This window comes from Accipiter gentilis, chromosome 1, assembly GCF_929443795.1.
Source record: "Accipiter gentilis chromosome 1, bAccGen1.1, whole genome shotgun sequence".
Lineage (NCBI taxonomy): Eukaryota > Metazoa > Chordata > Aves > Accipitriformes > Accipitridae > Astur > Astur gentilis.
Window position 1 is genome coordinate 8,311,422 of NC_064880.1, and position 15,286 is coordinate 8,326,707.

Genomic DNA, 15,286 nt, shown 5'->3' on the forward strand with positions numbered 1-15,286 from the left:
GATGGTACATGGTCCTCATCCTGGAGATGCTCCGTGGAGGGGCTTCTGCATAATCACTAGTGCTTCTCACCTCCATCTCAAAGCCAGGGCCAGATGCTGCCCAGTGCTGTGGGCTGCTTGCCTGAACTTTGACTTTTCCTCTTGCTTTTCGATTGGGCAATATATTGCTTGTCATTACAAGGGCGATGACTCCTGCTCCCTCTGAGCCCTGGCTGGTACCCTTCAGTGTTCCCAGAGCATAAAACACTGTGGCTTTCTACTATGCACTGGCGCATGTGTGCATGGATATGATTTATTGTGGTTTTTCCCCTTGCTAGACTTGATAATGAACACTAGAAGAATCGTTGGGGAGGCCTTGCTCACATTGAGAGGCTTGATAGTAGATTTTTATGACTTTTTTTTGAGGGTACTTGTGCATGAAGTTGGGGTTTACAGAGAGAGGCTTTGGTTCACAGTGGGATTCAGGCAGTGAGTCCTCTTTGAGCCGAGTACTGGTGCTCCCCTGGCTGGTGCTATGGGACTGCACACAGGATTTAGTGTTTTGGGACCGTCTGTAAGTGTGCTGCTGAATTCCTGGTGTCTGGAGACCACTAAATATATCCTGGGAGATACAGTAATGAACAGAGCAACACACCGACAGACAGATCGAGGCTTCAGAAACAAGCTTGCCCTTCATGTCAGCCACACTACGCTTTTTACCAAAGCTCTGGGGGAAGAAAGGGAAGAATTTCACAGAAAACCCAAGAATTGAGATTTTTCAGGCTTTGTCAGGTCAAAGGAGGTTTGAATTTCAAACATGTTGCTGTCACATGCAGGTCAGTAGAGCAGGCAGCACCCAGCCAATTGGAGGGTGCAGATGCAGATAAACCTGCTGCCTGACCACCTGGACCAGCCCAGGAGCTGAAGTTGCCTTCACTCCTTGATCCTTGGCTTGCAAGCTTAGGAGCTGGTGTGAGTTTGTCTATCGAAGCTGCTGCCAAAGCATAACCTTGCTCTTCCCGTGTCACCATCAAGCCCTTGTCCCACTTCTCGTGAGTTAGGCAAGACATGGAAGAGATGCTGCTGCCTTGCAGGAATCTCAAGAATGTGAAAGGCAAGGGGCCATCCTACGAAGTCAATGGGGCTCGTTGTGTTTGAGGAGGGAAATGTAGATATTGGGAAATCCTCTTTGTAATTGCAGGGGTTTAATTTTCTGAACACGTTTGAATCTTGCTCATCTTCTGAGGCAGATAAGCTGAGCAAGTCCTCTCTGCTTTATCTTATGTTTCATTTACTTTTCAGGGGAGCATGGGTACCATGGGACATTAACTGCCAAGGGCAGATGGTTTTGTTTGGTTGGTTTTTTTTGCTGCAGAGTTTGGTTTGGGGCCAAAAGCTCTTTATTTCCCTGGATATCTTTGAAGGGTTGTCAAGTGTCATGTTCTCTCCCCATTCCCCATCTCGCTGCCTAATCCTTTCCTATAAGAGGTAAAGGGAATGCTCGCATAGGATGCATGTGTTTCAGTGGTGCTTTTCTATGATGAGATAAGGTGAAATACTGTCAGCTTTGGAAAAAGAGAATAAGCAACCAGGTCTAGGTACACAGGCCAGTTTCTTAGTGTAATTTGGCAACCCTATAAACCATACAAACGAGCTTAGAAGAAGGTAAGTGTGCTGAGTGTGTTAATCGTAACTAATCTAATTAACTGCAAGCTTCTAAGGCAGCTTTCTTTGCACTTCCAGGAGCAGCTCTGCTTGAGGGGATAATTGTCTCGGAAGGTTCTTGCTGGAGATTTACAGTGGTCAGGGATACCCCTAAGCTGACCCATGGTTTATTGAAGTTGGGGCAGCCTGTCTGCTTTTCTTCTGTCTGAAAACCAGGGGGAAAAGAAAATGATCTTTTTTTCGCCCAAAAGTGCGAAGGTCACAGAACTGGCTAATCTGTGTGTTTGCTTTTTTTTAGGTGCGTGTTACTATGACGCTAACCAGTCAATGTACGTGTTTGGTGGCTGCACACAGAGCAGTTGTAATGCTGCCTTCAACGACCTCTGGAGACTTGACCTGAATAGCAAGGAGTGGATCCGGCCCCTGGCATCAGGTGAGAGGTGGCAGATGTTCAACTCCCCCACCGCTTTATCAAAACTTACCTTGTCCGTAGGGCTGGCTGGACTGATTCTCTATTTCCCTGCGTGTTTTATCATTATCTGGCTGGTTTTCAGGTTATATCCTTTTTTTTTTTTTTCTTTTGCTGCAGACTATGTGTATCCTTGTGCCTGTGGCACCACACTGGGTTGTTTCTCTTTGGAGCAGCTGCTCAGTGCTGGTTCATGCCATGCAGGATGAGTGACACTTACCTGCAGCCACAAAGAGCCTGTGTTGATAAGAGTCGTCCCAAAGCTGAGAATTTTTTTTAATAACTTTGGTAGCTGCCACTTCAGGTATTTTGAGGAGTGGAGGAGACATGCCTGTGCGGGCTGCCCACAGCAACTGGGAGAGCGTGAGAAAACAGGTACATTCCTGTAGTCCATGCGCTCTGAGCAGGGCAGGAAAACGCCACAAATGATTTCCCACACTGGTTTGTGTACTCAAAATGTCCCACACGGCAGACTTGTTTTCCATTTATTTCTGAATTTGACTAAAATAACTTTGACAAAGGTAGAAGAATTGGGGGAAGCTCTTGGGGGGGGTGGGGGGTAATCATTAAGCTAGTCATTTCAGCAAAAGCTTTACATTTAGTGAAGAGCAGGAAGAAGAAAAGGAGCTCAGCATCCACCAAGCACTCCTTGCTGGTTTGTCTGCTTGGGTGCAGACTCCCTCTGACCCTGCTTCACTCCTTGCTTCATGTGCTCCAAGTATTGTGGATTACTCAGTTATTGTTTAAAGTCATATTTTCTTGTCTGACACTTTTTTCTTACAAAGTCCTCCAAAATCTGGATGTTTCTGCGTACTGGTGTTATCTGGAAATTGGTTGGGTGTCACTTGGAAATGTTAACATGTAACTTGGTGCTTGATGACAACTTGCTGGATATCAGTCTACACAACTCTTAATATTTTGACTTGATTTTTGCATCTGCACATCCACTGTATGCTGCCTACAGATGAGAATTAAGCAGTCATGGACTTTAAATGGAGGACAAAAACAAACCACAGTCTACATGTATGTGGAACTGGCTCTCGTTCTTCCTCCTTCCCTGCTGTAGCACTCTCCCTCTGCTCAGGGGTGGAGAAGACGCTATGGGTAGCATAAACAGGATACTGGGTGATGCAGACCTCTGCTCTGACCCAGGACATCTATTCTTGCAGTCCAGCGAGTTCTTCCGTCGGATTGAATATGGGGCATGACTCGCGGTCGCGTCAACGGGTCCAGCTGCCGGCACCCAGCTCTGCTCAGTCACTCTCTTGGTATTTCGCAAAGTCAAATTCCCACTGCCTTACTAACAAATAACACTTTTAAAAGAACAAGTCCTGTGGGAATATGTGTCAGAGCTAAGTCCCATGGGAAGATCCCCCGAGGAAATATTTCTGCATGCTGTCATGAGCGCGTGTAGTGAGATGGGATCGCAACTGAAACTTCAGGCAGTCTCACCAAACAGAGAGCGCTCTTGTTCCTTGGTCTTCAGAAGAGATGAGTCACTCCGCGCTTGTGTCGGTGGTAGTTTCTTACACATAGCTGCTTTTTTTTCTTTTTTGTGTGTGTGTGTGTGTGCCCTTAACCAGAGGGTTGGCACCCACTGCCTGGGAAAGAATAGTGACTGGAGGGGGCAAAAGCAGAGAGCTTTGAAACTCAGGAGTCAGATGTAAATAAGGCAGGAGGGATTTATTTTAAAAGAAAAGCTGACACTGACTGATTAATGCTCGCTGTGTGTGCAAGCTAATTGCTTGTGGAGGTTGAGGAGGAGTTCCCACACCTGGCCCTATGGTCTCTATAGGCTAGGTCTTGGTCCAGAATAAGACAGCGGCTTTTCAACAAGGCCAGTTTTTGCTCAGAGAGGTTTGATCATGCTGTATTTGTGCCCTTATTAAGCATGGGCATATTATCTAATGAGACCTGGGTAGAGCTACCTAAAGGGAACAGGAGCATGGTGCCAGGGCTGTGCTAAATGCCTCGGACACAGCTCAGGTGAGCTGAAACAACTTCATCCTTTTCTCCTCTCTGAAGGGCTTTTCCAGGAGAAAACACCCTTTGTTGTTGTTTGTTCATACCTGTTTTCATTTGGGTTTTCTTACTTGCAGGCATTAGATGACATCAGAGCTGGATAATTCACCTCCAGCCTGAGCTGCTGCACTTCACCTAGGAGTAAATATTTAGCCTTCAAAGAAATAATTGGCCCATGTTTCTTTAGTCTCGGAGACGGAGGAGGGAGATAATTGCTTCAAAAACCCTAATTTTTGAGGTTTCAAAGCATTTTTTTGCTTCGTTCTAAAACAATGGCATTGGCTTTCTACTTATTAGGCTGGAGCAGAACAAGAGAGTTTAATGCCTAGCTTTTATGTAGGGCTTTTTACTGGTGGGGCTTAAAGGTCTACAAAGGAGGGTGTAAGGCAGCGGGATCTCTATTTTAAGAATGTGAACAGGAATGCCTCTAAACTTTCTCCCTCAAGCTCTTCTGGCCACTTTGGAGCTACTTTCCACCTCCTCCACTCCCACATATGAGTCTTGATGGAGCAGGACGGGGGAGCGATAATTAATGGCCCATAATATGTGGGAAGCCTACAATGTTATCCCAGGGTAGGTGGTCCCTGAGAGGCAAGTGCCTTTCTCCATGTGTTGGGGATGCTTTCTTTGCCTTTATTTGCATAATTAGTCTGGGTACTTCTTTGACTTTTAGCCTATTTGCACAGAGGAGAATCTGATGGAGGACTGGAGGTGGTTTATGCTGGAGTGTGTTTATCCAGCTAGAGGCAAGGGTTAGTCTTGACTCCTCTGTAACTCAAGCTGCAGCACGCCGCTCTTGCAGCAAGGGCGCAGGCAGGATGACTTTGGCGGCAATAGCCTTCTGGTGCTCCCCAGAAAAGAGCTTTTGTGCAGTGGAAATGGCCAGGAAAGAAACCCAACCCCATTTGAAATGGAGACTCCCAGGACTTAATGCAATGGGTAATGCAAGAGCTGCAGGGGTTCCCAGGGCAAGGGCTTTGGTGTGGGGTTGCTGACGCCTGGAGTTGGCTAACCCAGGATTTGGCCCTGAAGCTGCTGCGCCGGTGGCCTGGAAGGTCTGTCCTATTTCCATGCAGGTGTGTGAAACTCTCTTGATGAGATCCCCTCCATCTCTGTGAATAAAAAGTGCCGGCAGGCCCTGGGAGAAGCTGCCTTGGCCATCAGCACCGACCCAGGCCCTTTACCATTGTCTGTGTCTCCTGCTTGTGTCATCCTCAGGCTGCAGGGGATAATTTATATGCAGAATTGAGAGCATATCCCCAGGCAGTTATCCTTCTGGCCTGCCTGTGCTATTTCAGACCGTGTGTTTCTGCAGACTTTCTCCCTTCCTGTATTTGTTAGTTTATATTCCTCAGGAGTCCTACATTTGGCTTCTGTCTGCCAGAACTGTACAGTGAACTGGGAAGTACCTTTTTTTACATCAGAGAGAAAAACGATGCCAGTAGTTTTGCCCATGCTCCCAGGGACTGATACGGGACAGAGGTGGAAAGCTTTTCTTTTTAAAACTGAGACTTTTACTGTGCTTATATAGTAAGGAATTACTATAAAAAGTCCAGGTCTTTGCAGAGAGAGGAATGCTAGCTGAAGTCCTACGGGGTCTGTGCATCCTCCCTGTTTCTGCTTTATCATCCTCAGCCAAGCATGATTCCCCACTTTGATACCCTCTTGCCTACAGCTATCTGGGAAACCAAGAGAGCTGGAAAGACCCCGGTCCCCCCTTCACAAAGTGTGTTTTCCCACTGCCAGGCCGTAGTATTCCACTCACATATCAGGAGAGTTCAGGAGTCTTGTAGCTCTGCTTTTCCTGTTTGCTGCAAAAAGGCTCACTGTGTGGCTGGCCCTGTGTCCACCCTTCCGCTGGGAGCAGGGTAAACCTCCCCAGGACTTGTTTCCTGGTGTTTTTGTCTCCCTGCAGTCATGCTGCATTCATTTTTGCTGGGGAAATCGGAAAGCTTTTCATATCTCTCTCAGGATTTCAGAATAAAAACAGGCTTGAAGGCAAAACTCATTTATTAGATGCTCTGATCCTCTCTGTCTGTGTTCACAGTGTCAAGATGTAGCCACATCAGAGCAGCTGATCCCTCCCTGCTTTAGCCTGAAAATGAGTAGAGGCCTTCAGCCTAAAGGTTGCACTTAAAATCTTCTGGGTAGCCTTAACGTGACACAGTAAGTGTGCAAAAAAACCTCTCCCACTTCGGTTCCTTTTGGCCCTTTTTTTCTTCCAGGTCCCCTCTGTGTTTTGAGTGGGAGCTGCTGGAGTTTGAGGATTGGGTTTCCCCTTGTGAGCTGTGGGGAAGGTGCCTTTGATGGTGTTGTGTCAACAAAACTAACAGCCCAAAGGAGGTAGGAGAGACTCTGCTGTCACCTGCCTGAGGTGGTTGTATCAGATGTGGTCCCTGTGTGGTGGGAGGCTCTCTTGGCTGAAGGAGAAACCTGCCCTTGACAAAGCTGAGCAAAAAACCTTGCCCCAAGCAAAAAAAAAACCACCCTGTTTTCATCATCTCCTTCTAGAAAACAGCGGCAAGTTTTCTAAACAGTTGAAGTTTGATAATGCTGGTCCTGATCTGGAGTGAGCTTCCTTGTGGCTATGTGAGCTTTGTGGAGCCGAAAGGAGACGTGAGCCACAGTGAAGGACTGGACTTTCCAGGGAAGGGACAAGGTCATGCAGCTGAGATCCAGCAGACATCCAGTCCTCTGCATCCGTAAATTGGTGCAACACCTTCCTGCATGGTGTAAATAACTTGCAGGATTTGTGGCTGCAGGGCAGTCCAAAGGATCGGTGGGGTTTCTAAAGAGTAAACGGTTGTTAGAGTAGTGGGAACTGTCTTGCATTTGGGTTTAAAACCCACTGTGTCTGAAGATCTTCTGAGATTGTGCAGATGGCTTAGTCCTTGCATTTTGCATCGTCTTGTTTCTGAATAGCAGTAACCAGCTGAGACTCATTACTGAAATGCTGTGTCCTTACCCCATATTGCAGTTCTTCTGTTTCCATTGCAGAGTGACTTGCTTCATGGTAACGTAGTGAGTGATCTAAGGCACATCCTTGCTTTAGGGATTAAAAAACCCCTTCAAAATCCTGACCTGCCCATGCTGGTAGCCTCTCTAGAGCAATATTTCTCAATTTGTGGACTGCTGCTGGTCCCTGAGACACCATTTGTGAGATGTTTCTTAGCAAAGCAAACACATTCCCATGTACATAATGAAGGAAACCAGGAGAAGCAGGTTTTGAAAATAAACTTCCAAAATTTAGCCCAACTCTTTTCCACTTACAGCCCTTGAAGGGAGGGCTGCAAAATGGTCTGTGTGTACCTGTGTGTTTCTGAACGCGGTGCAGTGTTGAATGGCCCTTTTTAATTGAAGGCATGCCTAACTTTTTATCAAAAACTTGGGATCACCTTGAGCACGGTGAAGCCGTGTTGTAGCTGCTGGCCTCCTGGGAGTGAAAAGGAGTGAAAAGCTGATACCTGGCACAGAATAATGTCTCTAAGTGTGACTGCAGCTACTGGCTGCAGGTGTCTGATACTTCAAAGTAGAACAGGTTAATGAAACGGATGGAAATCCCTCACAATATGTGGAGCGTCTTTCTGCTGTCACAGTATTGAATGCAGCCTGGAAGAGAGGAAAGCTGTTCTCCAGCTCTTTTCCTGATGTGGTTTGTTTCTTCCTCGTTGCTCTTTGAGTTTAGTAGCAGTAAGGCATATTTCTGCCTTCGCAGAGCTAAAAATTTCTGCGTTATCGAAAAAATCCCTGACTTTCCCACCATGATCAAAACGCTCTTTGAGCCCTCAAGCCCTGAGTGACTTGACACCATTGGAAACTCTGCCTTAATTCTGGTGAGTCTGCTGTCTGTCTGGAGCTTGCTTATCACGCAGCTAACGTCTACCCTTCTGAAACAAAAACACAAGTTTCTGGGCTTCATTCTATGCCATCCTTTGGGACAGATGCTGTCACTGCATGGGCTGCATGGAATTGCTTTCTCCGATTTAAATATATTGATTTTTTTTTTTCCCCCTCTTTGGGCTCACAGGTTTACAAGGAGATGAGTAACCACTCCTGCAAAGTGGTAGTAGCTTTTGACAGACGTATCCTCCAGCCTGGTGTTGTCCTGTCAGGGTGGCAGTGACAAGGAGCACTGAAGGATGAAGCCTTTCTGAAATTTAAGCTGCAGTGCAGAAATAAAAAGGCAAGGTGCATCTTTTGAAGAAGAATCTTGGTAACTAGAGAAATCTAGCTGGCAGTATAGAAATCCTGCAAAGCACTGCATGCTGAGGTCATCCTGTTGCAAGTACACAGAGCAGTATCTGGGCTGCTCCCAGGTGAAAGCTGCATCTGTGCAAACATTAAACAATTTATATTGCAAAACACAACATTGCAGGGAGCAGGAGCTGGGTTTGCTGCATTTGGAAACAGCAAGCTACGCCCTGCTCTCCAAAGGAAGCAACATCCCTGAATATAGAGTTTAAACTTCATTACTGCCCTTCCAGAGAGCGAGCCCAGAGCTTGTTTGGCAGGCTCTGAGCTGCAGCTCCACAGAGCTAGGGTGTTTCTCGGTGCCTTTCAGTCCCTTGGTTAGTCTGTGTGAGGCAGACAGGATGCTAATTCGTTCCTTTCTTCACTTGGGTCATTTTGAAAAATGTGTCTAATGAAATTTGTGTTATTAAATATGAAATATTTCAAGGGCAAGAGATAAAAAATCAGCAGGTAAAGGGGTTTGGGTTTGGTTGTTGGGGTTTTTTTTTTTTTGTTGGTTTGGTTTTTTTTTTTCCAAAAGCTGTGATGCCTCGTTGGGAAAGCACTGCTTGTGTGTGGAGGGCTGGTTTCCAGGAGATTAATCCATTGCTGTTTGGGTTCAATAGGATTGCTCTGCAGCAGTGATTAGATGCCTAATCTGAGTGGGTTTAGGTTTACAACACACATCTACTCTCCCTTTGATTTGCCAGGCCCTGTCCCTCTCTGTTCTTGTGGCCTCTTTGGCTGTTTGCATTTAACCTCTGAAAGCTTTTTGTTGTCTGGATCCGTCGTCTTCTGAATCATGCTCATCCAGCATCACTTGTGGGGGGGGGTAGGTCTTGCCCCTCAGGATGGACACCTTGCCACGACTGACCCAGCAGCATTGCATGAATTATGCCAGGGATGCAGAGGCAGAAAACACACATGGAAATTGGGCATGCGATCTGCTGTTTGCAGGGATCTATCCTGCAAATGCCTTTGCTGAACTAGGCAGGAAGAGCCGAAAGACTCCCCTTTTCTTCTTTGGGTTCTGTATGGCTCTTGGAGGCTTTCTGCCTGGGAATCTGCTCCTTACAAAAAAAAGGCACCTGCTTGGAGAGGGCAGTTGTGTAAATGCTTCAGAAATAAAGCCATTAAACTCTTTAGCTGGTCAGTGTGATAGGAAGTGTATGTGGACTGCCTGTACCAGGGTAAAAAAAATACCTGTGCCTCCCATTCTTGAGCACCACATCTGAAAACCATCTGCTGCATGGCTTTCTCCATTCCTCCTTCCCTGTGATTGGGCCTGGTTGCAGCCTGCCCCTTGCCCCAGCTGGTGTTGAGTAAGTTATCCTTAGTGATGGACCCAAGCCAAGTTCCAGCAGCATTTCCAATTACTCCCAGTATCCACTGAGGTCATAAAGTCACTCCATAACTTCATTCCCCTCTTACAGCTTGAGGGTGGAGGGCAGAGTCTGTTCAGCAATTAAAATGAGTGACTGGTCCTCACCTTGTCCGCAGGGACACCAGGGTGCTGCTGCCGTTGCCTCTCCAGCATCCATGTGCACAGCATCACAGGAATGCAGTGCTGGAGGCAGGCTGGAATCGCTTTGAAGAAGCTAACCCGCCTGCACACGGAGGTGGGAATGGACCCAGGATTTGGGGCCAGCAGCAGCAGAGCCGGCTTGCATCTAATGAGCTGTCACGGTGATGCTGAGTCTTTGTAAAGGTGGTTTTACATCAGCAGGCTAAAGCAACTGGTGGTTTCTCTCTCCCATTCCCTGCTCTGTGTGCCACAATAGTTGGAAGTTCAGCAAGTTTTTATCTGCAGATGAAACATGGCAGGGGAAAACAGTCTGTGCTGTGGGAAATTTACTCCTCAGAGCCATGGCTCCGCTGCTTTCGTCAGCAGGTCAGCAAGGTATGTCTCTCTGACCATGGCACTTCCACAGGGAAAGATGCTTTACCCCTTGGATGCCCTCCTGTCCTGCCTTGGACAGTTCAGCCTGATGCAGTTTTCCCTGGGGCAGGGAAAACAGAGGGGAAAATGGAACAGAGGAGGCTGGAAGAGAAGTGGCTCGAAGGGAAATGATGTTTTAAGTGAAGACCCGGTTTTCTGGGGACTTGTGGTTCCCTTTAAGGCAAGGGAAGAGCTGAGCATCTGTTCACTGATGCAGAAATGGAGTCAGGCAGGAGGAGATCCCATGCATCTGTTTATCTTTGAGCCCATGGGTTTGTTTTAGTCCATAGGATGCTAGATCTCCTTCATTGAGATCTCTGACATGGAGAGCCTGGGGCTCTGTGTAGGCTGCATTCAAGACAGCCCTGAAAGAGGGGAGCTGGTTTTTCTTTCCCTTCCTTGTTGCAGTTCACAGCTTGCTGGCTGCCACCCCTTCTTGCTCGTGTTCAAAAGGAGACACCCAGCTGGTCAGAAGAGCTGCCAGGAGTTTTGCAGGAGCACTTGCTCAAATGGGAGCTGGCAAACTTGCTGCGGTAAAATGCTCTTGTCTCCTGGATGATGAGAGGTAGAGGGATTTATTCAGGATTTTTACTCCACCTGTACGGCATTTGTCTCTAGAAGCTTTCTTGTGTCTCTCTCTGTGGAGCAGCCCTTCTTAAGACACTATTGGCATGGATTGAGAAGAAAGGCATGAAAAATTGCTTGTTGCTTTAACCTTGTCGGATTTAGATTCTCAGAGAGAAGCTCCCTGGGCACAGATCCCTCCAGAGATTAACAGAGGAATTTTTCCCACTATCACTTTTATCAGCCTCCCGGGAGGATGTGGAGGATTTTTAGCCTGGGTCCCCTTTTGTGATGCACAAAGGTAGCCTTGAGCAGGGACGGGGCAGCTGGCTGTCAAGGGCTGGCTGATACATGCCACTTTTCAGTGTCACAGGTAGTACATGCTCATTTTAAATATGACCCCCTGGCCGTCAGCAATATTTTCAGACAAGCATGCTATACCAAAATTGGGGAAAACTATTTGCAGCCCTGTTGGTAAATAAGAAGTCCACGATCTGCAAAAATAGGTTCCTGGGGTTGGGAGTCCTTATATAGACAAATAAGTAGTTGTGTCTTGTTGATGGTGCTGAGCATCTGGTAGCTCCCAATGAGTTTGGAAACTTCTGAAGGTCTCGTGCAACTGAGAGTTGGGTACCTGCTGTTGAAATGATGCGTAGAAATCTCTCCTGCAGTACTTCTTCCTCTGCCTCGGAAAGCCAGCGCTTGGAAAACAATTTGCTTTTTAATGGTCTCAAAGTGCAGGCCTGTAATCTTGCAAACCAGTATTTTCCTAAGCAGAAGTTAGGGTTGATTTTGTAAGAGCTTTTTTTCCTGTAAGTGGTTTCTGGTTTTGTTTTTTTGTTGGTTTTTTTTTTTTTTTTTTACTTCCAGGTGTCTAACTTTTTCCTGACGCTTGATTTCACAGCCCTGTGTAGAATTTAATTTCATACAGTTATCTGCTCGTCCACGTTTGGCTGACTGGAGCCAAGGTATTTGCAATCTGTCGGGAGGCTGTGAGAGCAGCCAAGGCATCTGTGAAACCTTCTATTTTATTTCCTTTTCAGGAAAAAAGGCTTAAAAATATGCAAACAGGCGCCCCAGCCACACATACCGGTTGTTTACATTGGTGTTGTCTCAGATATAATTAATGCATTGCACCAGAGAGGAAGCTGATAGCCTGAACTGGCTCCTGCCTGAGGCTGGTGCCGTCATCCTGACCGCTGCCCTGGGTGAGAGGCGAAGGAGGTACTGAAGCATGATGGAGGTCTGTCTGACCATGAGCTCCCCAGTCATTTTATATTTAAGTAATTCTTTTTTTCTCCCAGGTCTGTTGCAAAGCCTTTCCTCCTCGGCAGGTACATTCACCTTCGGGGCCAGCTCCGTTTTGGGGTTAGTGAAATAAAACCCTGCTGTCCCATGGCTAGATAAGTCTCGTCAGCTGGGAAGGAACTTTGAGGAGCCTTTGGAAAGGTCCTGCTCAGAGGCTTCGGGCAGGCTGTGCTGACACCTATCGGCAATCCTTCCAAGGCATCCCAGCCAGGAGGCACGCATCCCGACTTGAGGTTTTTCTTCTTTAAGCTGCTGTTGTATCTTTTGCATTAAGGACCCTGTCCACAAAGATTATGTATGTATGCTCAAGATTGAATACACAATATTCACTTTACAGTATGTACTCTAGCCAGCATGATGTGCTTTTAAAGACTTTAAATGCTCACAGCCTGATTTTATATCTTTCACAAAAGCATCTGCTGTAAAATCTCCTTAAATGTGGTAGGCATGCGGGCTGACAAAGCACTAGCTCATCCTAGTCTGCAGTCCAAAAGGTGAATATTTATTCCTGATATGAAATATTTAGCGAGTTTGGCATTAAGCACCAGATTTACTGGAATGAGGGCAAAAAGCGCGCTCCTTATGTGAAGAAAGCGTAGTACAGGAACCGATGGCTTGAAAATTAAAATAAGGGAGAAGAACAGCAAGTGAGGGAAGGGCTGGTTGAAAGGAAGATCCCTTCATGTGTTGTACTGGGGCTTTCAGTAGGGAGATGTCAGGTTTTTAGTAAGTTGCTGCATTTTCTTTGCAGCAAATTTTGTGACGAGCATAGGCCCCCTCTTCCCAACACTGAGCTTTTAGCATTTACTCAAGTAGACTTTTCTGACTGTGCCCACAGGATGCTCTTTAAAGGATGGTTGAGGCTTTTTAGCCCCGTGGTAGCTATAAACTCACCAAATTACACAGCAGCCATTTCCTGAAACACCAGTAATTTGGGGGTTCTCCGCTGTCTGCAATGCCTCTGCCGCCTCCCTCGTGCTGTGGCAAACGAGACAGGAGTGTGACTTGAGTGAAAAGTGTGGAGCTCAGCAGAGCTGGGGCACGCTCCTCCGCTAACCCACACATACCTCTGTCCCTTCCCTACAATTAGCTGGTTATGACGGCGTTGTGTAGTCTGATACAGCAATTTCCATCCCTCCGTTTGCCTCCTGGAGGGAAGACGATGCAGGAGCTGATCAACCCTTTCTCTCCAAGCGTTGAGCTCTTTAATTAGCATCAGAGCTGTTTTGTGTAGGATGTCAGACTGTTATTCAAATCACTTGAAAGTCTGCAGGGTACAGTATCACTTAAGGAGGGGGGAGAACAAGTATTAAAGCAGAGAGAGGTGGATCACTGGCTGGTGCTTTGATTCCACCCACCTAGAGGGAAAAGCAGCTTTTGCAACAGTGGCACCCTTTACCGCAGGGCCAAATCTGCATTTCCCAAAACCAGGTGAGATGATTGCAAAGGGGAATAAGGGGTGGCCTCACCATAAGAAGTACTTGGCACCTTGGAATGATGCTGCTGGTGAGAAACGCTCAGGATAGAACCTAATAAAATCTCTCCTGCAGCATCGAGGTGCATGAATTGCAGCAATCCTTGTTTGCAAGCTATTAAGGGATAAGGGGGCAAAGCCCCGGGGCGTTCTGGCACTCTTATCTCGTAGCTGTTTGCTCAGCTTGCTGTGTAAGGACATTTTTGCCGAGCATTAGCACAGAGTGACTCAGTAATCCTGTTGCACAGGGTTCAGAGGGCAGTGCCTCTCCTTTTCAACAGCTTTATCGGCTCGGAGTCGCAGCATGTAAGAATTTCCCGGGTAAAAAAAAATGACTGTGACATTGCAAAAGCTTGGAGGTGACTTACCCTCCCCGGCGGGGATTTCTGCCTCCACCTTGTAAAGATTGCAAGAAACCAGACCTTTGGTTTGACGCCGTGGGTTTGACTGGGCTTGTACCATGAGCCTCTGTCATTGTAGGGTGGAAATTCAACACTGAGAGCACTGCAGAAACACTCTCTCTGTGTAAACATTGGGGGGGCTGCTGTGGTTTGGTTACATGCCCCCATAACTTGCCACAAAACCTCCGTAATGGTGCACAGATATTTTTCCCCCACTAGAGGTATTTTGCAGGCAGCAGATACATGTGCCTGCAAAGGTTTTGTTTCCCTGTTTGGGAGACAAATCAGATCTAGTTCAATTTTTTTTTTTTTTTAAACTCTTGCAAAGCTGAATTCCTGTCTACTTCCAAGCAAGGAATTTTTATTTTTTTTTAAGCCAAATTTGAGGGAACACTAAATCACATGTGGCTTTGGTAAGGGAAAATGATACTTTCCTGGCTCTTAAAAGCTTTAAGGTTTAGGCAGGCCCAGTCAAAGCCAGTGTTAAGAACTTTCATAATCCTAATACCCTGTTTTGATTGTCTCGGGGATAAAAACAGGTGAATGTCAGATGCTGGATCCAAGGCAGCTGACCAGCGAGTCCTAAATGTTGGGGTTTGACTTGGGGAAAAGAGCCAGTGTGCAAAGTGCCATGGAGATGTCCGCTCTTCTCATAGGAGCTCTCCTTTGGTATCTCTCAAATCCGATGCTAATGCTGGGATTTCTGGGATGCTCATCCTATGTCAGTCATGCCGTATTCCGGCCTCTGGGCTGCTACTCCCCAGCTTGTCATCTTCCCTTTGTGAAACCTCACAAACTGCTGGCAGGGGAAAAACTTTTGGGCAAATCTGCAGGCTGCTGTGGAAAAATCCCAGCTAGCCTGGGAAGCAGAGGGTTTTATTATTTTTTCCTTCTCTGGTTTCCCTTCCCCAAATTTCCCCCCTTCGATGGGATTTTATGCTGTCATGCAAGTTTGGAATGGACCTTCACATGATGGAATGTAGTCGAGGTAATCCCTCAGCTTGGGTAGATGATGGTGATGGGGTGGATGAGGTTTCCAGGTTAGGACCTGTGATTTGGTGTCTTTAAGTCTCTGCCAGGCTCATAAATCCAGACTGAGCATCAGGCCCTGGCTGCTGCTGGTCTGTCAGAGGCAGCACAGGAGGTTTCACCCTCTGCCAAGCTATCGGGGACAGCACAAGCTCTCCATTTTGTATGCTGCTCCCCCAGAGATGTATATAGTTTAAAACAGTAAC

At 46.9% G+C, this 15,286-nt stretch overlaps 1 protein-coding gene across 1 annotated transcript in view; it reads left to right on the forward strand.

Moving 5' to 3' along the window:
• FBXO42 (F-box protein 42) overlaps window positions 1-15,286 on the forward strand; it is a 49,997-nt gene that overhangs the window by 23,601 nt on the left and 11,110 nt on the right. The window contains exon 4 of the mRNA XM_049804190.1: window positions 1,943-2,077. Coding sequence (XP_049660147.1) covers window positions 1,943-2,077 — 135 coding nt within the window. The remainder of the gene's footprint in view (window positions 1-1,942; window positions 2,078-15,286) is intronic.